Consider the following 24,589-nt stretch of genomic DNA (forward strand, 5'->3'; position numbering starts at 1 on the left):
CCATCATCACCATGATCACTTATAGTAGACCCTATCCAATAGCCGGAACGGTATAACAATTGAAATGGCAGCCATGACAGAGTTAGAAGACGAGGTTTTCTAATGTTTTCAAATCAGAAACGAGTCTCCGAGTATTTCTATTTTATAGTACTGGGGCCCGAGCACTGATGAAGACCTCGGCATCGCTGGATTTAAATGTTTTTACTGACTTGGAACTTTTGCCATGTTTAAAGACCTTTGTCTGACTCTGCATTTATTTTATAGACCTATTGGTCTAATGGCTCGCATCCAACACCTTACTTGGAAAACCACTTTTATTAGCCATGACAGAGGCTCTTGGTGGACAGATTTTTGTTGTTAAATTCGATAGGGTCTATCTAAGTTGAGAATGGACTGTCCCACTCGATTTGCGAAAAGGTCGCGATCCATTCTGGTGGACCCCAGTAACTGCCTAAAATGAGGCAAAATTGAAAAGAAATGGGGTTTCAAATTGAACTTTGGAATTTGAAAAGTATAAATCATGTTGGGTCTAAGGCTGTGCTGACACTTTTCTTTGATATCAAACTTTGACCACAATTTTTTACTTTTTCAAATATCTTTAAAAAAACAAGAATCTAAAGACAGTAGAAGCTTTTCTGATGCAGAAAATGTATTGCAAGTTTACACTGGACTTCTTATCCCCCAGCTATTTCACTGTATTGTGTCTATCCATCACTTCAACATTAATGGAACCAATTTAGAAAATTGAAAACACCCTGGGTGCACGTGGGCGCTTGTTGGGGCATGGGCGCTAAATGGAATGAATACAGTACTTGCTGCAATGATTGCATTTCCCCATGCAATTTGGTGGGACAGTCGCTTGATCATGTTGATGAGTTGAGCCGCTCTGAGTGTTCAAGATGCATTTGTGGCCATAAAACCCTGAAAGGTTTAAGAAACGCTTCTTGCATTTATCGCACTCGTATGCTGTTTTGGGAAACTACAACTACTTCATCTACACCTACATGCATTTTGTCCCGGCCCCCCAACTCAACACAGATGTTGGCAACCATAAGAGTTACCAAAAAGTGCAGAAAAGGGGTAATTTTTTACCAGTGGCAAGGACATGAAATTGGCAAAATAGGGGTATTTAAGTTGGACTGTCTCGTAGATTTGACTGTGAAATCAGCAAAATAGGGGTATTTAATTTGCACTGTCCACGAAATTTGGATAAAAGGGGTACTTGAGAAAATCGACTTAATTTTTTGGCAATATTTAGTGTCATTGAAAAAGGGGTGTTTGAAATGCTAGTCATTTGAAATGGGTGTTTGACATTCTAGTCATTGAAAACCACCAAAAAGGGGTTGTTTTTGGCCCAATTTTGTCGATGTCCTCGATTTTGTATGAAAAAGGGGTTAAATTTGATGAAAAATCATTGCAAAAAAGATTTGGTAACTCTCATGGTTGCCAACTTTTGTGTTGAGTTGGGGGGCCGGGCATTTTGTGTTCATTTAGGTTGTCGTTTGTGGCAAAACCCGTTTCACATTTACTGCACGTCCATCTGAGCAGCGAATGTTGCCTTGCGACTCATCACATGTCTGACAGCATCTACGTAAGAATGCATAATTGCTTTGTGTTCAAATAGTTTGTCATTTGTGGCAAAATCCATTCCACATTTATTGCACGTCCATCTGAGCAGCGAATGTTGCTCTTTCAAATGTCTGACGACATCTGATGCAGTTATAAAACGCATGTTGCAACAACTGCAATAATTTGGTTGGATGACTCTTGCTTGTTGAGTTGGACCACTTTGAGTGTCCGAGGGCCCATATCGCGCCCGGTGTGTTTGAAATGTCTGTTTTGTTGCCTTGATACTGCTTGGAACTGCTGTTGGTAGTAATCTTGGTGGATAAGTTCTAGTTCCTGTGACATACTGAATCACTTGTGATTCTATGAAGTCAGTTTCTTTGAAGTGTCCACTGCAAATATGGATGTGTTTGTTGTGAAAATCTTTAACACTTTGGTCCATGAAAGTTCGCCAAAGCTTGTAAACACCTTTAGGAGCTTCGAACACACTAAATTCCCCATCTTCGCTTCGATTACTGCATCCTCCAACCATGCAGCGTCGCCCAACATTCTTACACTTTCTTACACTTTGAGTGTCCGAGATGCATTTATGGTCATCAAACGCTGAAAGCGTTAATAAACGCTTCTTGCAATTGTCGCACTCATAAGCTAAAGAAAGTTCCTTTGTTTGTTGAATCCAATTTCCCGAAACAATAGAGAGTCCTCGGCACAGTGTGATACCTTTACACACTTTGGAGATTATACCTTTCCATTTGGAACGTCTTCTTATGTGCCTCCTGTACCTCTCAAAATCGGGCCACCATCGTAAACAGCACCTGCATTCAAATGGTTGTAGAATATTCTTGGTGATTTTAGATGGAGGCGCTTGGATTCTGTGAGAAAACAGATAACAAAAGGTGTTTAATAACACAATTAAATCATGCATCTGCTGCTTTCAAAGAAACTTGTGAGTGCCCCTTTAAATCATTGAAATTGATTATTAATGGTGCCACTTTAAGGGATCTGATATTAACGTTTAGCGATGTTTTCCTTGTATTCAGAGTGCAATTCGATGTCTGATGTCCACAAAAAACACTGCCCAAATGCTCATACGCCTGCCTCTTAATTTCACCAATCAGCTGACCGCAACTAGCAATCAGTCTCAAGTTACACATTCCTGCGTGGTTATAGGTATAAAGAATGATCAGTCAACAATCGGTCTTTCAAACCAAGAATTTTTCCGGGGGGGTGCAAAATGAAATCTGGGGCAATAGAAAATGAAACTTTGCCCTTGACAAAAAAAATGGAAGGGGATATTTATTTCAAATTTGGGGCCCCAACAATTGAAAGAAAAAAAATGTAAAAACTAAAGAAAAAACTAAAAAATTCAATCCATACAGAATGAAATCAAACCATCCTACTAGTAAATTAATGTAGCTCAGCAAGTCAGCCCTGATCATCTACATGTTACTAGTAGTAGTGGTGCAGCTAGCCTAGGGAGCCAATGGAGGGCACATGCCCTTGGCGCTGTCTTAGAGGCCCAAACCGACCAATTCAGCACCCTCTAAATCAATTCTATGCCCCTCCAAGTGGTGAAACACAAAATTTCCATGCACTTTACGTGCTTCTCATTTGAAATTCCATTTTTCAAGGTCATTGACCTTGATGATCTATCTTCAATGGCTTCCTCATGGTGAGTATGGGGCCTCCAAATTTTGACCTGGCCCATGGGCCTCCAAAAAGATAAATTCGACCCTGCATGGAATGCTCCCTCTTAGCGCCACCACTTCTTAAAAAGTCACATCCACCTACCTAATTTGGTTTCCTGGCATTCTGTACTTGGCTTCTATGGTTGGATTATTTGTTGATAATACTTCATGGGCTGGTGCCACTCCCTGAAGAACAGAAAATGAACAGACAAAATAGTGTAAATCTAAAAGTGACATGCAATTTGCACAACAATCATTGCCAAACTGCTCACTATGAGATATGAGTAAACAATAGTACTGTATTCGTTCCAATAAGCGCCCATGCCCCAATAAGCGCCCATCTGGGGTATTTTCAATTTGCTAAAAGCTACTAGAATGTCTCGGGACCCTTTTATAATGTAAATTTTTCTCTATAAATAAACGCCTGTTAGGAAAAAATTAGGCAAACAATGTAAAAAATAAGCGCCCACCCAAAATGACTTTGTTAAGCACCCTGGGCGCTTAAAAAAATTCCTGGTGCCGCCACTGGAGCTTTCTGTGATACTTTTTAATATTGACCTATATTGTGAGTTTTTGTCATTTTTGCCCATTTTGCAACTTTGCTGGCAAAAACCGAACCCTGCCAGGGGCAGAGACTGCAACTGACAGCTGCATAAATTTTATGATAAAACTAAGACTAACATTAACAAAAAGACTTGAGAATATACACAGACAGTGAAAAAGACTAACCTTTCTTCTTGTACATACATCCACTCTCTGCACCGTGTCTGCGGTGGTGCTCACAAATGTTGATCTTGTCGTGCAGGTGGGTGTAGTAGTGACAGGCGATGGAGACATGGGAGTAGTACTCGCTGGCATGTCCATGATGTCTGGGGGATCCAAGCGCCCATATCGCACCCGGTATGTTTGAAATGGCTGTTTCCTTGCTTTGATGCTGCTTGGAACTGCTGTTGGTAGCAATCGTGGTTTAAGAGTTCTATGTCCTGTGACATACTGAATCACTTGTGATTCTACAAAGTCAGTTTCTTTGAAGTGTCCACTGCAAATATGGATGCGTTTGTTACAAAAATCTTTGGTACTTTGGCCCATGAAAGTTCGCCAAAGCTTGTAAACACCTTTTCCAGGTTCGTACACACCAAATTTGCCATTTTCGCTTTGATTACTGCATCCTTCAACCATGCAGCGTCGCGCATACCTCCGAGACATTTTGGTGTGAACTTTGTCCAGCAAGCACAATCGTGACAATGCAATGTCCTGGACCGAATAATCCCAATACAAAATTCACCTGCTGATCTGTATATTCTGTCTAAAAAGGAAAAAAAAATGGTTTTATTTCAAACTCTATTGGTGACCCACAGGTTAAATTGCTAAAATTTACATTAAAAAAAACAGGCAATGCAATTTGACTAATTTGAAAGCAGCAGCTTAATCAGAGCCAATATTGCAACATTGAAACAAACACCAGGGCTCGAATTAACCGAAGGCCACCGAGGCCATGGCCTCCAGTGCCCTTAGACTTGGCACTGATGCCTCAGCACTGCTTCAAGTTTCAAAGTATTCTTCAGCACTAAATGGCATTGGTGCCTTTGCAAAGGATTTGTTGATGGCCTTGAAATGGATGCCCTTCAAAATTTCTAATTCGAGCCCTGCAAACATCTATACTGGTAGTCTAGTAAACTAGTATACATGCAAACATCCAACCCCAACCCATCCTCCCGTAGGCAATGAGGATAAAGAGCCTTACCCAAGGACCAAGCCTCTCATTTTTGGGGTAATTTTGTGCCGGGTACCCTATGTAATTTATGGCGGGTACCCAGGTAGACTATGCCATAGTCGAATTTTATTAAAAATATGTTATTATTAGTCATGATGAACCCATTTCGTTGAACTCAAAATTATACTGATGTTTATTAAAATTAAAGTATTCAATAGTAAAATGGTCATAAAGAATTAAGAATATCAGATGATTAGTGACAATAAAAGTAATTGAATGCAACATTATCTTGCATAATTATAATGGCTCACTTTAATACTGAACAATTCTGATTTTGGAATCTACCAGTTTATTGATAGTGAACCACGAAAATCCGACTATGGACTTGCATTGTCTTTCAGGCCTTTGGCTTTGTAATGCATCTACCTCATCACATCATTATTTTCGACATTGCTTATCTCTGTTATGCTGTTTATATGTATTGATGATGATGAAAATAAAATGAATGAAAGATATATATCATAATTCGTGTTCAGCCTTGCCATCCCGTGATTAATAGCACAGCTGAAAGACTAGTGCAGGAAGTTATAAGAAATCTCTCAATGAATGCGGTTCCTTTTTTACGCATAAGATAAACTTCCTGCTTATTATCTTTTGCAACACTCCGTGTACATTTACAATTCGCACACCAGCGGAAAAGTTTACCAACACTCAGCAATTGACCATGGAAATATCAATTTACGCGCGCCGTTATATAGCGGGTATGTATATGAATGCTAGGATCATTCATGGATGACATGGTAAAATAATAATACACAAAACTTGCAAGCATTTTTTTAAAAATATTTTTTATGTTTTGTGCTGCCATATTGGTGGATTCTTTACGGTTTATTTCTCCTCCACATATACACAATATTGCGCTATAAAGCAAAATAATTACGCTATTAAAACATGGGGAAAACATGCAAAGAACGACGTGATCGACGTCAGTTTGACCAGTGTACGCAGACTACGCACAGTACGGTGATCGTCCGGGTGATCAAAATCCTTATGGGGGCCGCCATAGGGTGCTAACGGGTGCCAACAGCGCGTCCGTTAGCACCCCTGCTACGGCTACGTGTACAGTTACGCGTTTCCAACTCAACTGTCAATCATCGGGGGTCAATCACCTCGATCTTGACAACAATGATCTAAATAGACTATTGTCAAGTCTTACGTGTAGGCGTGTAAATTAGGGTTAATTTTCGTGTTTGAAACAGTTTTTTCTTGGCCAGGATCAGGTCAGGATAGCGGGATTGTTGGTAACGTTTGGATGTAATCAATAAAAAAATGTCATTAAAATATTAAAAATAGCTGTACAACATTTGAAAAAAATGCACTGTAGCAGGCTTGAAAAAGTCTAACCGTGGATGCAGCAAGCCGCGATTTTACGGGTTATTTTCATTACTGCAACGCGGTCGCGGAGCACGGGCGCGATGCAGCCGGTAGAAATCGCGGTAGTGTTCCAGGCGGGCCTACGCGATGGCAAGGTAATGGCGGCTTCCTAGTTGTATTACTTTTTATACCGGGTTTTTATATAATATAGAGTGACACTTCCCAATCTTTATTTATTCCCTGGTACATATGGCCATTATGGGAAGTATTAAAGCTTATATATATCTGCATCTGACATTGTATTTGGGCCTACGTAGGTAAACATTTTAATGTCACTTTCGTGTTTCACTTGTCTCACCTGCATATATAACGCATTCAACACTAATAGACAATAATACACTCCAAATTCTTGCTTGTATAACACTAACAGACAAGGTTTGAGTGAACAATCGACGTCAAAAACTACAAATCTATTTTTTAAAGAAACCTAATTTTAGAGAGGTCAAAGAAATATGTTGACCTTTTTTTATACGTCCATTTCCCCAAATAGGGGTGTTTCGGTAGGAGGGGCTGGTCAGGATATCATAATTCGCCATTTTGGTACCAGAATATTTACCAGCACCCTCAGATTCTTCCAATCATAAAACTTTAACCCAATCAAACGTTACTTAGGGGGTTGGCATTTTCTTCAGAAGGGAGGGAGGAGGGTCCCAAAAATACAGGGGAGGGGGTCATAGAATTTTCAGACCAAATATAATTTTTTAACAACCAAAATAGGGGGGGTTATAGAATTATTAAGGGCTGGTGACTCAAAATTCTTTAACTTCACAATCAAAATGTGCAATTTGTACACGCTCCACACGTCTTCTTTACACTTATGATAAAAATTTTAATGCGCTCCGCGCACTTTCTTCCCTCTTACATGTCTTAGGTTTTGTCTTGAGTCTTGTGTAGATGGAGGGGGGGGGTCATAAAATTATCGACCAAAGATAGGGGGTCGTAAAATTTTTTTGCCGCGATAGGGGGTCATAATTGGGACCCCCTTCCGAAGAAAATGCCAACCCCTTACCTAAATCTTACTTTTTTTTATCAGTTTTATAGATCCCTGAATTTATTTAGGGACCATTCACAAACACTTGTCGCCTATTAAAAAAAAAAAAAGGGGGCTGAAATTTGCATCCCTCTGAAGGGGTGGGCCTTCAAAAACATCACCTTAACTTTTCTTGTAGAACATGAGTTTAGGCCCTAGGCCTACACCATTTTCTATTCATGGCCAAAAGGGGGGGGGGGCTGAAAATAGTTTTGGGATTTACTTGCATCAGAGAAGATGAGAATAGCATCTTCTCTGCTTGTATGGTCATTTTCACGGTAAAGGGTGTAACTTTGGATTTTTAACATTATAATCCGTAGTGTTCTAATAAAGCCACAGAATTCCATAATTTTTTGGCCACATAAGTCATCTAGTTAGCAGCTACCTTGGGTAGCATAATCAGCGTTGGGAGTTACTGCGTTCAGTTTTAGCAGGCTTAAATGTACTTAATATTGCCATTTTGAAAAACTATAAAAACAGTAACATTTTTGTAAAACCCTGTGTTTTCTTCAGTTAGTTCATGGATAATTTTTCTTATCCTGAAAGTACAGTCATATGTTCAGTAAACACTGCCACATTAGATTTAATTGTGAACGGCCCTGTATTTTTGAGAACCGGACTTCGATATTTGTCGTTTCGAGGCTTCATTTTCCGTTAACAATTGTTAACAAACTTTGTGGGTGTAGCTTTGGTTCATAATTCTTGGTTATTTCTTCACTTCTTCTTGATTTATAACAGTTGTTATCTTAACTTGAAATGGGTAACAAAAATTAGCCGATTTGCAAGCTTTTAAAATTTTTATAAAATCTTGACTTCAAATAGCCGTTTTTCCGTTAACTTTTTGAAGCCTCCGAAACAAACTGTTCAGCAAGCTTGTGCAAATATAAATAAAAGAGCTCATCCAATCTATTTATCAAAATGTAGCAAAGTAGATCCTCAAGTCACATGTTTTTAAATCGTGGAGATATATATCACCGTTTGAAAATGGGACCCAATACAAACTTTCCGTTAACAATTGAAGCCTCCGAAACAAATGAAGCCTCCGAAACAACAGTAAACTTAATTATCATCTATGCATATCTAAATTGGTGTGTTTCATAATGATATCTGCATTGTAATTATTACTTGATATGTGCAGAATGTCATAAATTAAAAAAAAAATTGACATTATGGTTAATGTTTGAAAAATATACTGATACCTTAAAAAGCCTGTTTCGGAGGCTTCACATGCAAAAAACACCATACTTAACAAATGAGTGAAAAAATTAATGTGTGATAAATCTACAATATCTGCCGCATAGAATCATTGATTCAATACACACAAGAAAATAACAGCTTAGATGATCCCAACACTGTTGTTTTCAAAAAAACTACTTCTGCAATGTTTAACAATTGTTAACATGAAGCCTCCGAAACAAAAAAATGACTTGCTGTGATAATTTAATTTTGTCACAACTGAAATTCAATACTTAGAAGCAAAGCATGAAAATTGGTAATTGTGATATTTTTACCTATTTTTTATGTCAACTTGTAGTAGTTAGCTAATATTTTACTTTTATGATCACCTGTGTTGTTAACTGAAGCCTCCGAAACACAAATCACTTGAATTGCCAATTCTAAAAAATAACTCCAATTTCTGTGAAACTTGGCTGGGAGGTTCCTTTCATCAAGTAGTATTTGTACATGAAGTTAGACATTCAAATTATTTTAGGAACCCAATTAAAACTTAAAAAATATGTTTAAGGTTTGGAAATTTCCATTGTAAATGACACTTGATGTTAAAAATTTTCAAAACTGCAATTACAAACATAGCAAAACATGGTATAAAATTTAACTTATATCTGTTGACTTACTTTGGAATGGAATTTCACATGTATTCCAGCTTTCATGTCAAAATTTTCTAAGGTTATGTAAAATACATTTTTTCTTATATTTTAACCAAAATGTTATGCAAATGTCAAATTTTTATTAGAAATCAAAAGGTTTAAGCCTTGAAACATTATTTTACTTGAATTTAAGTTGCTTCTATGCATGATTTCAGTAAACAGAAACATATTTAAGTGGTTTGAAATTTTGACCCTAAAAATCAAAAGTTACACCCTTTACCGTGAAAATGACCATTAATACTATAAATAGTATTGTAGGCTTACCACTCCCTGGATTTACTTGCATCAATACTAATAGTATTAATGTAGACTTACTGCAGAACTGACACCTTTAGTACAGGTTTGACGATCACGTGACAAATCGAATCTGTGACGTCAATATTAATATCGATATCAATTTAAGGCTGTTCTAGTTAAATTACATACCCATTGGCATTTTGGCTGTTCCATTTAATTTACATACTCAACATTTCCCTGTGCACTTAGTCCATGAATTGATCCTGATTTGCATTGTCGTATGGAGTTATATTTTTGTACACAACAGGGATGTTACTATTGTTTTAACTAAATGAAGCATAGGCCTACTTTTGCTTTTATCTTTCTTTGTCCTTTATTAATTATAAATTAGGTGATTTAATTAATATAATTCTTTGTTTCAGCGACCCAGGGGTAAACAGACAAACAAAAACATAGGTCAAAATCCTTCAATTTCTGTGAAAATTGAACAAAAAGTACCCAAATCCCTACATTTTATATCTCCCTGTGTTATAGACAAATTGTATACATCACATTTAAAATGACTTATAAATTGCCTTATGCTAGTATAATGGGGTCTTATACATTTGTATTGTGTGAACTTTGTTTTTAAATGCCTTTGGCTTCCAGGTTAGTTTCTCGGAGCTGGTGAGGTGTATCTGGGTGTAATTTGGTAGGGTGGTGGTAAGTTAAAGTGGCTGCCCTAAGACTTGATGCATTTTTGGCATAAAATATGCAAATTAAGTAGCTAATTTGCATATTTAACTTAAAAATGTTTTTTGGTGTTTTTTTTGCCATTTGAAGAACTGGTGAAGTGTATAGGGATATAACTTGATGAGGTTGTGGTAAGCGGCAGTTTCACGGAGCTGGTGAGGTGTATTGGGGTATAACTTGGTAGGGTGGTGGTAATTAAGTGGCTGCCCTAAGACTTGATGCAATTTTTAGCATAAATTAGGTAGCTAATTTGCATATTTAACTTAAAAATTGTTTTTGGGTGTTTTTTTTTTTTTATTTTGAAGAACTGGTGAGGTGTATAGGGTTGTAACTTGATGAGGTTGTGGTAAGCGGCAGTCGTAAGATCCGATGCAATTTTTGTCGCATAAGATATGCAAATTAGTCACCACATTTGCCTATTTTTTATTTGTCGAATTGCTTTTGGCCATTTTTCGGAACCATCTTTAACATTACATTCAAATAATAATTACATTGTAAATTGGAACTGACACCAATTTTTTTCAGGAATATCTTGTTTAGCTAGTAGTCAAAAATTATGGAATCAAAACGGAAATTCTGACAAAACTATGATATATCGCTCACGGTGATGTGCGTTAGAAAGTTGGGAAAAATCCTTCTTTAGCGAACTATATTACTTTGAAAAGCTAAAAGATTGATCCAAAAAAAAAGGCTCATGGGCAGAGTTGAAGCCTATCAAAATCGAAAATCTTACACTAAATGACTGAATTTCACGACTAAGTTTTAAAAAAAGATTTGAAAAAAAATACAGTATCAAGCATTACAGTTTTTCCTGACATTTACTGAAAAAATGAAAATTATTGCTTTTCATTTGGCGAGAAAAAAAAATTTACACTGAAAAGGTGTAACTCAAAATTTTGTTCATTTGAATACCAAATTCGATCGTTTGTATTGCCTTATTAAATGACTGAGTGAGCCTTGCAGAACAATAACAATCGGTAGTCCCGCGTCCTAACTGTGTGTGCGTGCACTCACACACGTATTGTCTATGGAGAAACTGATCGATACAAGAAATCCCAGGCCTGTTAAATGGCGTACATACTTGTTTTTGATCCAAATGTAGGCCTATATCAGGGTGTTTCAAGAAATTCCTGATTCCACGGAAAACATTAACCAAACTTTTTCCTGATTGGTCAGTAAGAGAGGACCTTCCTCCATGCAGAGATCAACTTTTTTAATGAAAAATTTAATGAGATGAGAACTACAACAGGTTGAAGTGACACCATTCCGTGCATCAGGTGTTCAAGCGCAATTATTTCGAATTTGGAGTGAATCAGACAAGCAAACTTACATAGTCATAAAATGTAACTATTTTTGAAGACAAAATGTACAGGATGTTAAGAAATTTAAGAATGTTTAAGCCTACCCCGGCCCATCTCAAATCATGCACTTCTCACTACCATGTCCATTTCATATGCTATCCATCATCATTGCTCAATGTATTAAAGATAACCTTTGAGTTGGAGCAAATTTCTCAAAATTGGTAGTGATTAATATTACCAAACGTATGCCATGATGAAATATAATAATTTTTGAAGATAAAATGTGCTGACCGTAAAAGATTGAACAATGTTTAAGACTACCGCCATTCATTTGAAATAATGCACTTATTGTTTCACCAAACAAACCATGGGTTTTGAGGTCTTATATTTTTTGTTGTATGTCAACAAAATCGATTAAATTTTCAGGATGATCTTATTTTCATGTTGTTATAAGCAAATATAATGTTCCAGATAACGCTAGTTAATAAATACATTAAGAAAAGGTACCTTCAAATTGCACTTTCTGTTAGTAATCCTTTTTGGACTTTAACTTTTTAACATGTTCTAGCAGCCCTATATAAAACCGTAACACTCAAAAGGCCATATCTCTGGAATGAAACGTCCGATTAAGATTATTTAAACGCCAAAATGTTTCTTTCATCAATTCCCAGCCAATAAGTTAGGTCTGAATCAATTTAAAAGTACTTCAATTTTTAGTGGACATGCCTACTAATAGTAATGTAGGCTTATCACTCCCTGGATTTACTTGCATTAATACTTATAGGAATGTAGGCTTACCACTCCCTGGATTTACTTGCATTAATACTAATAGTAATGTAGGCTTACCACTCCCTGGATTTACTTGCATTAATACTAATAGTAATGTAGGCTTGCCACTCCCTGGATTTACGTGCATTAATACTAATAGTAATGTAGGCTTACCACTCCCAGGATTTACTTGCATTAATAGTAATGTAGGCTTACCACTCCCTGGATTTAGTGCATCAATACTGATAGTAATGTAGGCTTACCACTCCCTGTATTTACTTACATTAATACTAATAGTAGTGTAGGCTTACCACTCCCTGGATTTACTTGCATTAATACTAATAGTAATGTAGGCTTACCACTCCCTGGATTTACTTACATTAATACTAATTGTAATGTAGGCTTATCACTCCCTGGATTTACTTACATTAATACTAATAGTAATGTAGGCTTACCACTCCCTGGATTTACTTACATTAATACTAATTGTAATGTAGGCTTACCACTCCCTGGATTTACTTACATTAATACTAATAGTAATGTAGGCTTACCACTCCCTGGATTTACGTGCATTAATACTAATAGTAATGTAGGCTTACCACTCCCTGGATTTACTTGCATCAATACTAATAGTAATATAGGCTTACCACTCCCTGGATTTACTTGCATTAATACTAATAGTAATGTAGGCTTACCACTCCCTGGATTTACTTGCATTAATACTAATAGTAATGTAGGCTTACCACTCCCAGGATTTACTTGCATTAATAGTAATAGTAATGTAGGCTTACCACTCCCTGGATTTACTTACATTAATACTAATTGTAATGTAGGCTTATCACTCCCTGGATTTACTTACATTAATACTAATAGTAATGTAGGCTTACCACTCCCTGGATTTACTTACATTAATACTAATTGTAATGTAGGCTTATCACTCCCTGGATTTACTTACATTAATACTAATGTAGTAATGTAGGCTTACCACTCCCTGGATTTACTTACATTAATACTAATTGTAATGTAGGCTTACCACTCCCTGGATTTACTTACATTAATACTAATAGTAATGTAGGCTTACCACTCCCTGGATTTACGTGCATTAATACTAATAGTAATGTAGGCTTACCACTCCCTGGATTTACTTGCATCAATACTAATAGTAATATAGGCTTACCACTCCTGGATTTACTTGCATTAATACTAATAGTAATGTAGGCTTACCACTCCCTGGATTTACTTGCATTAATACTAATAGTAATGTAGGCTTACCACTCCCTGGATTTACTTGCATTAATACTAATAGTAATGTAGGCTTACCACTCCCTGGATTTACTTACATTAATACTAATAGTAATGTAGGCTTACCACTCCCTGGATTTACTTGCATTAATACTAATAGTAATGTAGGCTTACCACTCCCTGGATTTACTTACATTAATACTAATAGTAATGTAGGCTTACCACTCCTTGGATTTACTTGCATTAATACTAATAGTAATGTAGGCTTACCACTCCCTGGATTTACTTACATTAATACTATTAGTAATGTAGGCTTACCACTCCCTGGATTTACTTGCATTAATACTATAATAGTAATGTAGACTTACCACTCCCTGGATTTACTTGCATTAATACTAATAGTAATGTAGGCTTACCACTCCCTGGATTTACTTGCATTAATACTAATAGTAATGTAGGCTTACCACTCCCTGGATTTACTTGCATTAATATCAATAGGAATATAGACTTCCCACTCCCTGGATTTACTTGCATTAATATTAATAGTAATATAGGCTTATCACTCCCTGGATTTACTTGCATTAATATCAATAGGAATGTATAGGCTTACCACTCCCTGGATTTACTTAATTAATTAATTAAATTAATACTAATAATTCAAAACAGCATGCAATCATGTGACACAACATCCAATCGGGATAAAAACAAATAAATACACAAAGTTAAAAACCCAATGTTGAATACATGTTTTGATCCTTTATTTTCAACCCCTGTATCAATGATAAGTATGATTGATATTAAATGTGGGAACATTATGAGGTGTTAAACTAACCATTTAAAATAATCTGATATTTAAAGAATCAACATTTATCCAGGTAATTTTCAGAAGTAATTCTGTTACCATTTTTTGTGTAATTCCGTTACCGTAGCCTGTTTGGAAAAACGATTGAGTATGGAGTATTCGCGAGAATATAACACAATAAATTCCTGCCAGGATATAGTTGATAACATAGGTAATAAAGACCAGAATCAACCTGAGGTCAATGTGTTATAGATTTCTTAGAAATTCTATTGAAAGTTAAGGCAAAATATAAAACCCAATTTTCTGATGTAATTCCGTTACCAACACTTGCCAACATTCTTTAAGTCTTGGACCCTTCCATATATGTGACACGATCAAGGGAATGAGTCGGATGTCGCTAACATTGATTTTGAGATATTGGCAAAGAAAGTGTTGAAATTCTTTTGTTTTCTGCGATTGATAAAGTGACATAACTTTTCAAAAGAAGTCGTATCAACTTGGGGTTTTCAGTTTCTGAAAGCTTTAAATGAATGTCCTCTTTAGAAATATATGTATAACTCATTTTCGACCACAGTCGACAAGTGACTCATTCCCCTTGATCATGTCACATATGCAGAAAGTTTTTGATATATCATTTTGATATGATAGCAGGGGTATCACCTAACCAGATCAAACTTAGTATAATCAGTTAGGCCTTAACACTAATCCATAGCATGTTACATTATGGCCAAAAATGTCTCTGAATTGTAATTCCATTACCGTGGAATTGCCCAGATAATTGACCACATTGACTCATGTAGTTAAGTCTATGTTTCACTGGCCATTGATTTCAATGGGGTGCTAATTGGAGTTACTTCTATGTGTTTATTAGGAAGTGCTCATGTTTCTCAAAATTTTGATATCAAATTCAAAATCTCATTTTCGCAAAAAATAGAGTTACATCTTTGTGTCACTGACCCCTCGACATGTGGTAGATCAATTGAAGAGCTTATTTCCAAACCGTGTTAAGTCCACCCACCTTCAAAAATTGATGTTTTGATGAAAATGGGTAGTGAGTAACTAGGGCTATGCAGCAATATGTGTGTTTTTTCCCAAAATGAGTTAAGTCCCGAAATATTGACACTCAAAGTATTGATTTTTTTCCAAAACGTGTTAAGTCCAACCAAGTTTTGTAGCAAACCGTGTTAAGTCCACGAACACTGCCCTCGTGGCCAATAATCCAATCAGAGCAAGAGAACTGTGGCAGCTTGTAGGCAAGTAGCACGGCACAGGGCTTCCAATAGTTAATCGCCCAGTTCTGCATGATTGATAACACTGCCTTGCTTTGCGTCTTCATTCTTTTTTGGTCTGCATTTAAATAATAATATTAGTAGTTTGCATGGGATTTCAGAAATATTTGATAGATACCTCCAAAAAAGCTACTAAATTCCAGTGGCGGCGCTTACGGGGAGGCAAATATTTTTCTTGCCCCCCCCCCACTTTTGAGGCAAAACCCCCAAAATCACGTACATTTCCACTTTTTGCCGTAATTTTTGCATAAAATTGGTCAATTTTGCCCCCTGAAATTCACTTTGCCCCCACCCCATGCCCCCGAAAAAAAAAAAATCCTGGCGCCACCACTGCTAAATTCAAGGTATTATTTTTAACTTGAAGGATTAAAAACTTTAAAAATAAAAAATGACTGTCAATATGGGGGGATTGTGATTATGGGATAAAATAAGTAGATATTTCAGGTCATCACTTATTGTCAGTGAAATGATGTTTATTCAATTCTGAAAAATGAAATACAATCACTAAGTTTTGAATTTTGAAATATTAAACGTCAAATTTGGGTCACAAATGAGCGGGAGGAGGGGGTTCGAGATGCAAAGTGTTTTGTGGCAAGATTGTGTTTGATAGTATAGAGAGAATTACATTTTGTATGCTTTAAATAAATTTGTTACCTTTTAAGACTAGTTTGAGAAAAATGAGATTAGTTCTGTGTTACAGATATTGTGTTTTGTGTCAAAACGTGTTAAGTCCATGCCAGAAATTGCGTTTTGTGTCAAAACGTGTTAAGTCCATGCTATTTTTAAAATAAATTAATTCATTTAAAAAAATCAAAAGTGTCTAGATTTTAACTTTACATGTTTATATGGTCCTATATATGTCACCTTCACTTCACTGTAATTTTATAGAAATCGAACTTTTTTTCATTGCTATAAAGAAAATTCCTGATTTTCTTCAAAGTGAATCTTGTGGACTTAACACGGTTTGGAAATAAGCTCTTCAATTGTAGAAAGTGCTCAATTATACTTAAAATTAATAAATAACATTAATTAATTAATTGACCTACGTTAACAATCCCGTAAGAATCCAATATCTTCAGTTTCACCAACTGACGCACGATCAACATACGCCACTATGTGAAACAGCAAAAATCGGATTTGATGACCTTTAGGCACATCATAACTTCGTAAGTCAATAATGTGGCATATGCCTCAGGAACAAGCCGAAAACCACAAAACCTCCGTTTCACATAATGACGGATGATGTGTAGTATGGTACAAAAACACATTGAAAGTCTGATATGCTCCATGTCACTGTTGTCACATAGTGGCATATAAGTTTAGAGCTAGATATATGCTGTAAAAATTATTCCTTTTTAGCTATTTAAGTTAAAGTTTAATAGTTAAATCCATTATATTCAATTTCAAACGTAATCGGTCCACTAAGAGATAACATTGGAGGAGTACCGACTATGTTATTAGTAGCATATCCTTCAAATGCATTTTTCTCTGAAATGTATTTTGCATTTATCCTACACGTACACCACTATGTGTTGCGACCAACAATTTTAAAAAAATACTTTAGCACTCACCGATGAAGCCTTTTCAACTTTTCAGTTTCTCTGTTATATACTTCTTTCATAGGCTTAGGAACCGGGGGCTTGAGGGGACTCAGCCCCTTCAATAATTTTGGTGCAGGGGCTGGAATACCTTTCAGTGCCCCCAATAATCCTAGGTGAACTTAACAAATTGTGAGTAAAATAGAGGGAAAAGGGGTCTTTGTGACCTATATTTTGCAAAATTTTCTGACTGCAACGGGGGTAACCCCCTCATGCACCCCCACCCCACCCCCAAGTTTCAGCCCCCCAATGTTGAAAATCTTCCTAAGCCTATGTCTTTAATGAACTTGAATAAAACAGTATTCGTCATAATAAGCACTTACTATCATACATGTAAGTATACATTTCAAAAAAACATTTGAACCACTAAATGAACAATTTGAAAGATCACAATGATGAAATCAAAAGCAAAGCAAAAGCATGTTTTAACTCTTAATACACAAATTCCAACAAACACATCAAATCGTAAAGCAATCCACATACAGCCTAAAACTAATACAAATTACAATCAAGATGTTGATACAGGCCATTTGATTCAGTGAGCAGAGAAAATGAAAACTTAATATGCTTCATTGTAATCAGTGAGAACTTTAATTAGTTTGTTTGGGTCAACGTTTATCCTGTTTTGTATCTGTTACTGTATTTTACTATTTATTGCTTGCCTGCTTTGTAAAATCATCACATTTGATGAGTTTCAGTCTTTTTCGCCTTGTTCTACTTGTTGTTGTTTTTAACCCCCTGGGCACTACCTGCCGATCTAATATTGCCTCTGGTCAATTACATGATATCTTCACTTTAATCACCAATCAGAATGGAGCTTTGGAAATAATTCACCCCAATTTATGTGTGGTGAAATTATTCTAACAATGTTGCTGATTGGTCCAATTGATAATGAAAACTTCTTTTTGGCCAATCGGCAGGTAGTTCTGATGGGGTTAATGTTTATACTTGTTTGTGCTGTAAAGCGCATTGAGGCACTTTGTAATAATGCGCTATATTAAGTTAAGTATCTGTTTATTATTAGGCAAAAAAAAAAAGGTTAGTCTCAAAGCTCGCGCGCCCATTTGTAAATTCGTGAGATTTGGAAAAAAAGAAATGCGAAATTTTTTTTAGTTTTTCCATAAAAAGTCGGGAATAAAAAAAGAAAAAAAAAGAAAAAAAAAGCATTTCGCATTTGTTTTCAAACCACTCGTGAGCTTTGAGACAAACCATTATTTTTTTTTGGCCTTATTATTATTTTAGATGATGGGTTTTACTGTGCTTAATCAGGTTTTGCTGGCTAAAAAAACCCTTGAAACAAAGGAAACATACATGAATTGTTTTGTTTTTTCGTACAGATGAATCAGTTTCACTGTTTCTAATGTCATCATTCTTGTTTGTTTGAATTTGTTTACTAAGACACTTCCTCTGTTTTGTTTTTGAGATGGCGGCTTTTACTGTGCTGAACAAAATCGTCTTGGCTAGAAAAACCCTTGACCTCATTTTCTGTACGCTGTTTCATCTCCGAAGGGCCGACTAGCGCCGACTAGCTTTATCTCTATGCATCGATTCATGTTCAATTAGGTTGTAGTTAGTTTCAAAACCCATTCCACATTTACTGCATATCCATCGGAGAAATGAATGTTGCTTTGTCGTCGCATGTTGGGCAAAATGTTGGACGACATCTGATGTACTTGCAAAATCCGGGTGCAAAATACATGTTGCAATAATTGCATTTCCCCATGCAATTTGGTTGGACGACAGTCGCTTGATCATGTTGTTAAGTTGAGCCGCTATGAATGTTCGAGATGCATTTGTGGCGATAAAAATCTGAAATCGTCTTGCATTTGTCGCATTTGTCGCGCTCGTATGCATCTGCATGCATAATTGTGTGTTCATTTAGTTTGTTTTTTGTAGCAAAAACCATTCCACTACATTTACTACACGTCCATTTGAGCAGCGAACGTTGCCTCTTCGGTCTGACGACATCTACATGCATAATTGTTTTGTGTTCATTTAATTTGTCATTTGTGGCAAAACCCATTCCACATTTATTGCACATCCATTTGAGCAAAGAATGTTGCCTCTTCACATGTCTGACAACATCTATGTGCATAATTGTTTTGTGTTCATTTAATTTCTCGTTTGTGGCAAAATCCATGTTGCAATAATTGCATTTTGGTTGGATGAGTCTTGCTTGTTGAGTTGAACCACTTTGAGTGTCAGAGATGCATTTGTGGTCATCAAAAGCTGAAAGTGTTAAGAAACGCTTCTTGCATTTGCCACACTCATGTGCAGAAGAAATTTCATTTGTTTGTTGAATCCCATTTCTCATATCAACAGATAGTCCTAGAATATGAGTTGTTTGCTCTTCATGTTGATTTTGGCACAGTGTGATATCTTTACGCACCTTTGAGATTGTACCTTTCCATTTGGAATGTCTTCTTAAGTGCCTTCTGTACGTCTCAAAATCGGGCCACAGTCGTAAACAGTACCTGCATTTCAATGGTTGAAGCAGTAGAATATTCTTTGTGATTCTAGATGGAGCCGCTTGGATTCTGTGAGAAAACAGATAACAAAAGGTGTTACCAAAAATCTAATGTATCTGCTGCTTTCAAAGAAACTTTGTGGGAGGGGAAGGGGGCAGGGATGCAAAATGAAATCTGGGGGGAAAATGGAAACTTTGCATTTGCCCAAAAAATTGGAAGGGAAAAAAATGCAAGAAATCTGTTCTCAAGGTCATAGGGTATCTCATACTTTTGGCCACTTGAGTGCACATGGCTTCCTCACGATGAGTTTTGGGCCTCCAAATTTTGGCCTGGCTCAGTGCCCCGAAAAAGGCAAATCCAACCCAGTGGGGAATGCCCCCGCTTAGCACCCCTGCTTTAAACTTCACATCAACCTACCTTATATGGTTTCCCTGCATTCTGTATTTGGCTTTCGTGGTTGGATTATTTGTTGATAATACTCCCTGAAGAACAGAAAATTAACAGCAAAAATAAGAGTAAATTCAAAAGTGACATGCTAACTGTACAACATTGTAGAATACATTTGTAAAGTGCCTAAACGTAAATAAATTCTCTATGCAAAGTAATGGGACATGTCATGTTTTGCAGAAATTAGAAAAAAAATTGATCGACCAATGACAGACCCATAGAGGTGTTGCTGTTGAGACCTTAAATGGCAAGTCAACTATTTTTTTAGCCAAAATAATCTCACTATATAATATAATGTATAATGGATGTGAGACATGTCCAAGCTGACCAGGTATATCAGAGCTATATACATGTATAGCTCGTGGTGTGCCTGTTACAATACTTTTATTCCAAAAACTTCCTATAGTCAATAAAAGATTCATGACAAATAAAGGGCCCTACAGTATAAGTCACGTGTGTTTTAATAACCGTAAATGTTCGCCTAATGGCACACATGGGCTCCTTATTTGCTGGCGTTTGCCATGGTGGGCCCTATTTACTCATGTTGGGTCACATTTCATAATTTTATTAAATAGATATTCACCTTCTTTGCTCCTGGATTACTTTTCAGTTGTGCCATTTGAATTGGTAGCTGTTATTCTGTGTTTCTTATATGCCAGCTTAAATAGGGTTGTTGGTTCCCTTATATCCCCAAAGCGTATGTTCTGTTTACATGTGGGACATGCAATGTCCTGGGATCGTTGATTTTGGAAAAGTATGGTTAAACATGTTGCACAAAAGAAGTGTTCACACTGGGTCATCACCGGCATGTTCAAAAGGGACGTGCACACTTTGCACTTAAATAGTTGAGCCAATTCCTCAGTATTATGATTCATTCCAGTGACGGGGAGTGCTGTGGAGTCGAGTATTGACTTGAAGATATTTGGAGTTTCGCTTATATCCTCAAAGCATATGTTCTGTTTACATGTGGGACATGTAATTTTGTGGGATCGTTGATTTTGGAAAAGTTCGGTTAAACAAGTTGCACAAAAGAAGTGTTCACACTTGGTCATTACCGGCATGTTCAAAACGGACATGCACACTTTGCACTCAAATAGTTGAACCAATTCCTGGTCCTCAGTATTATGATTCATTCCAGTGACGGGGAGTGCCGTGGAGTCGACTATTGACTTGAAGATATTTGGAGTTTGTAGGTTGAATGGAAGTGAATTTTGCAGATGAGCAAATCTGTTTTTATTTGAAGAATTCCTAAGTTGCCTACTGTCTGTAAACACACATGCGCATGTTTGGCAGTGTGTGCGTACATGTGGTTGCCACTCTTCTGGTTTGGTTAAATGTTGGTAGTGTTGGTACGCATTTGATTCTTTCACCTTCAAGCATATCCTGTAGCAAGCCGTACACATGTGAGATGGGTGCTTGTCACACACATCATTCATGCAGTTTAAACTAAATGCTGCATTTATTTCTCGGATGTATTTTGAACAAGGCTTCAGTGACTTGGCCCTCTTGTCAAGTTGCAGTCTTGAGCCACATATGCGACAAAAATGGCGTAAGGCCTCCTTATGGTAATCCATCGTGCCCTAAAAAGAAAATTAAATTGAATAAAAATATTTTAACCTGTAAGCTTCTGAGTTTGACAAATGGTATGGCTTGAGTACCAGTACCTCCAACAAAGGAAGGGAGAGGGGATAAGGGGATGTGTAAAGTGACGCCAAAAATTTGTGGTCAACGATTTTAATCGTTGACCATAAATTTCTAATCGTTGACCATAAATTTTAATCGTAGACCATAAATTGTTAAAACAATTTATAGTCGAGGCAATTTGGGATTTTGAAATTCCCCCACCCTCGTCTTGGTAGATCCTTGGGGCCAATAATGGATCTCGGCAGCCCTGTTGGGTACATGAAGCCATAACCCTTTTGTGGAAAGACAAAAGTAAATATCAAACATGGTCGCATGTCATACGGTGGGTACCCAAAAAAGGTGCAGGGATTACATTTTTCCAAAAGTTACCGCACAATTTTGATTGGCATTTCGCAGTCCCTTGTCCTACTGAACTGGTTGATGCCTCATTTTAAACCTAATTTTATATTATTTCAGTGTGCTAAAACTTAAAACAATGCAGTTTGCAATATAAAAACTACATTAATGTAAGTGAAAAATGTCAGGGGTGGAGGAGCAGGTGGCTGCGGAGCAGGTGATGTGGTAATGGTGCTTTTTGGCAATGTTTTTAAGGTTATATAATGGATTTTTCACTGGCTTGATTCCAGAGGGGCATAAGTTAATAATAGAAACAGCCATGCAGAAAAAAATGAACTCAAGCGTACTTGGTGTATCAATCTACATGCACAATGTGAGTTTGTTTTAAATAAAACCAATGTGATTTGTGCTTGTTTTTCTAACATTGCCGGAATGTTCCTTTCAAGAAATTATCACAACAATATAACTGTATAATTGTTACTTACATTTGAGCACTGCTTCATTTTACAGCATTGTCTCAACCATCCTGGGCCACCATTATACTTGGTAGGCATCAACTTCAAATAAGAAAATGTTAAGTTTAAAACATGAAATACAAAGTATAAAAAACTTATAATACAAACATCTACAACACTCAACTAAATGATGATTATTCATAAAATGATGATTTATCCAGGCCCGTAACCCCCCCCACGTGCAAAAGTATAACAAAAGTCCAAAAATATGACAATTTGCGAAAGAAAAATCGGGGGGTTTACGCTTTTTTGGTCAAAAAGTTCCAAATCTTGAGTAAAAGTCCACATTTCACAAAATCGCCCCCACCCTGGAAAAAAGGTCCTTTTTCAAAATCAGCACCCCATAAAAAATCCTGCATACAGGCCTGGATTTATCACACAGTATATATGATATTTTGAAGTAAATTTAATATTCCTTGATCATTACAACGCCCCAATTGCTTTGCGGTGCGGTGTATTGCAGATATAGACAAATCCAAGGAGCCAGGTGATGGTCAGAATTCAGGTGGCCATTACTGGGTCCCGTCTGCACAAAACTGGTGTTGTTACTGCCCAATTAAATCCCCTTAAAAATCGATGTTGAATTGTATTGTGTTGTAAACTTTCATCATTCTTTTGTCTATACGTATAACACTGGTGATAGAATGCAGTTTAATATTCCCCGCCAAGGCCACATCATTTCACATTTTAGGTGGAATAGGCCAAAGGGGGACCCACTTATGGCAGCTATTGAGGTATAGGAATGCATGAAATTGGATTCGTCTATATGTTGATTACTTTATACCGCAACTCAACACATTTCCAAGTTAAAATGTATTTAACTTTATTGTGATACCGCAAAGCAATTGCAATGTAGTATGAACGGACCTTAACTCCAATGCATACAGCATTTTAATGAGTTAGAATGATTCCTTAATTGCCTAAGCCATTGATTGCATAAGGCATATGGGTGCAGGCATATGGCTGACAGGAAATTCCAAGGAGCATAGCCATTTTTCCTGGCCTTTTTACCTGTCACTTGATCAACCTCAGTGAAAAGAATGCAACAATTCTTCCTTTGACATTTTGAATTTAAGAAATAATTACATCAATATTCCTGTATTTATCGCTACTTACATTTGAGCAATGCTTCATTTCACACTTTTGCTTGTGCCTCCCTGGGCCACCATACTTCTTCATATCCTTGCAGTATTTACACTCTCCACAATCATCTCGCAGACAGTTGTCGCATATGCCACATTTTGACCGTCGTTTGTTGCTTGATGATTTTCTTGTCTTTGAAGGTGGTCTTGAAGCCAATGACACTTTGTCCCTTCTTGACATTTTGTTTTCCTGTGTGTTATAACAAAAAAAATAGGGTACCACCGGTTAACATTGTTTATGCCCGGCTCTTGAACAATTACTCATAGATTTGAGGGCATGGTCAATTGTTTATGCCCGAGGTGAAGACACACAGTCCCAAACATTTAGTGATTGTTTTTATCAAACAATAAATAACAACTAGAATTACGTGGTTCGTAATTTTAAGGTGGCCCCCACACAAAGGTGTGTAAATAACAACGGTTTGTAAATACAAATAATATAAATATGCAAACAACATGACACAAAACTATACCGCATATCAGGCCACCATATACTATCACCATACTAAGTTTGATATAAAATTGGATGGATTGAGCGTGATACCTGAATTTATCGGTCGAGCTAGAGTTTTCAAATATCACGCGAGACGAAGTCGAGCGTGATATTTGAAAACTCTAGCGAGATCGATAAATTCAGGTATCATGCGAAAAGTATCCATCCAATTTTATCATGAATATTATGTCTTCAGAATCTTTTTTGGTCAAAACACGATTTTTAGTAAAAACAATGATTTTTGGTCAAAATATGAT

General features: G+C 36.7%; 2 protein-coding genes across 2 annotated transcripts in view; both read right to left on the minus strand.

Annotated features, from left to right (window-relative positions):
* Nucleotides 1-1,174: 1,174 nt before the first annotated feature.
* On the minus strand, nt 1,175-6,775 carry LOC140164546 (uncharacterized). Its single transcript, XM_072187851.1, has 4 exons — nt 6,701-6,775; nt 3,984-4,560; nt 3,358-3,440; nt 1,175-2,438 (listed from the first exon to the last, which is right to left on the minus strand). The coding sequence occupies exons 2-4, from the start codon at nt 4,458-4,460 to the stop codon at nt 1,526-1,528; spliced, it is 1,473 nt and encodes a 490-aa protein (XP_072043952.1). The 5' UTR covers nt 4,461-4,560; nt 6,701-6,775; the 3' UTR covers nt 1,175-1,525.
* A 12,986-nt stretch (nt 6,776-19,761) lies between these two features.
* Nucleotides 19,762-24,589, minus strand: part of LOC140164545 (uncharacterized) — an 83,211-nt gene continuing 78,383 nt past the window's right edge. The window contains exons 16-20 of the mRNA XM_072187850.1: nt 23,814-24,029; nt 22,668-22,739; nt 20,786-21,782; nt 20,173-20,237; nt 19,762-19,824 (exon numbers count right to left, since the gene is read on the minus strand). Of these exons, the coding sequence (XP_072043951.1) occupies nt 20,802-21,782; nt 22,668-22,739; nt 23,814-24,029 (1,269 nt within the window). The 3' untranslated portion in view covers nt 19,762-19,824; nt 20,173-20,237; nt 20,786-20,801. The remainder of the gene's footprint in view (nt 19,825-20,172; nt 20,238-20,785; nt 21,783-22,667; nt 22,740-23,813; nt 24,030-24,589) is intronic.

The sequence above is a fragment of the Amphiura filiformis genome, chromosome 11 (genome assembly GCF_039555335.1).
Source record: "Amphiura filiformis chromosome 11, Afil_fr2py, whole genome shotgun sequence".
NCBI classification, from domain to species: Eukaryota; Metazoa; Echinodermata; class Ophiuroidea; order Amphilepidida; family Amphiuridae; genus Amphiura; species Amphiura filiformis.

What these genes read in the sequence shown, in the direction of transcription:
- LOC140164546 (XM_072187851.1), bottom strand. Translation starts at nt 4,460, where the DNA reads ATGTCTCGGAGGTATGCGCGACGCTGCATGGTTGAAGGATGCAGTAAT. An exon ending in ATGTATGTACAAGAAGAAAG is followed by an intron (nt 3,441 to 3,983) that starts GTTAGTCTTTTT and finishes TCTGTTCTTCAG; the next exon opens with GGAGTGGCACCAGCCCATGA. An exon ending in ATGCCAGGAAACCAAATTAG is followed by an intron (nt 2,439 to 3,357) that starts GTAGGTGGATGT and finishes GTTTTCTCACAG; the next exon opens with AATCCAAGCGCCTCCATCTA.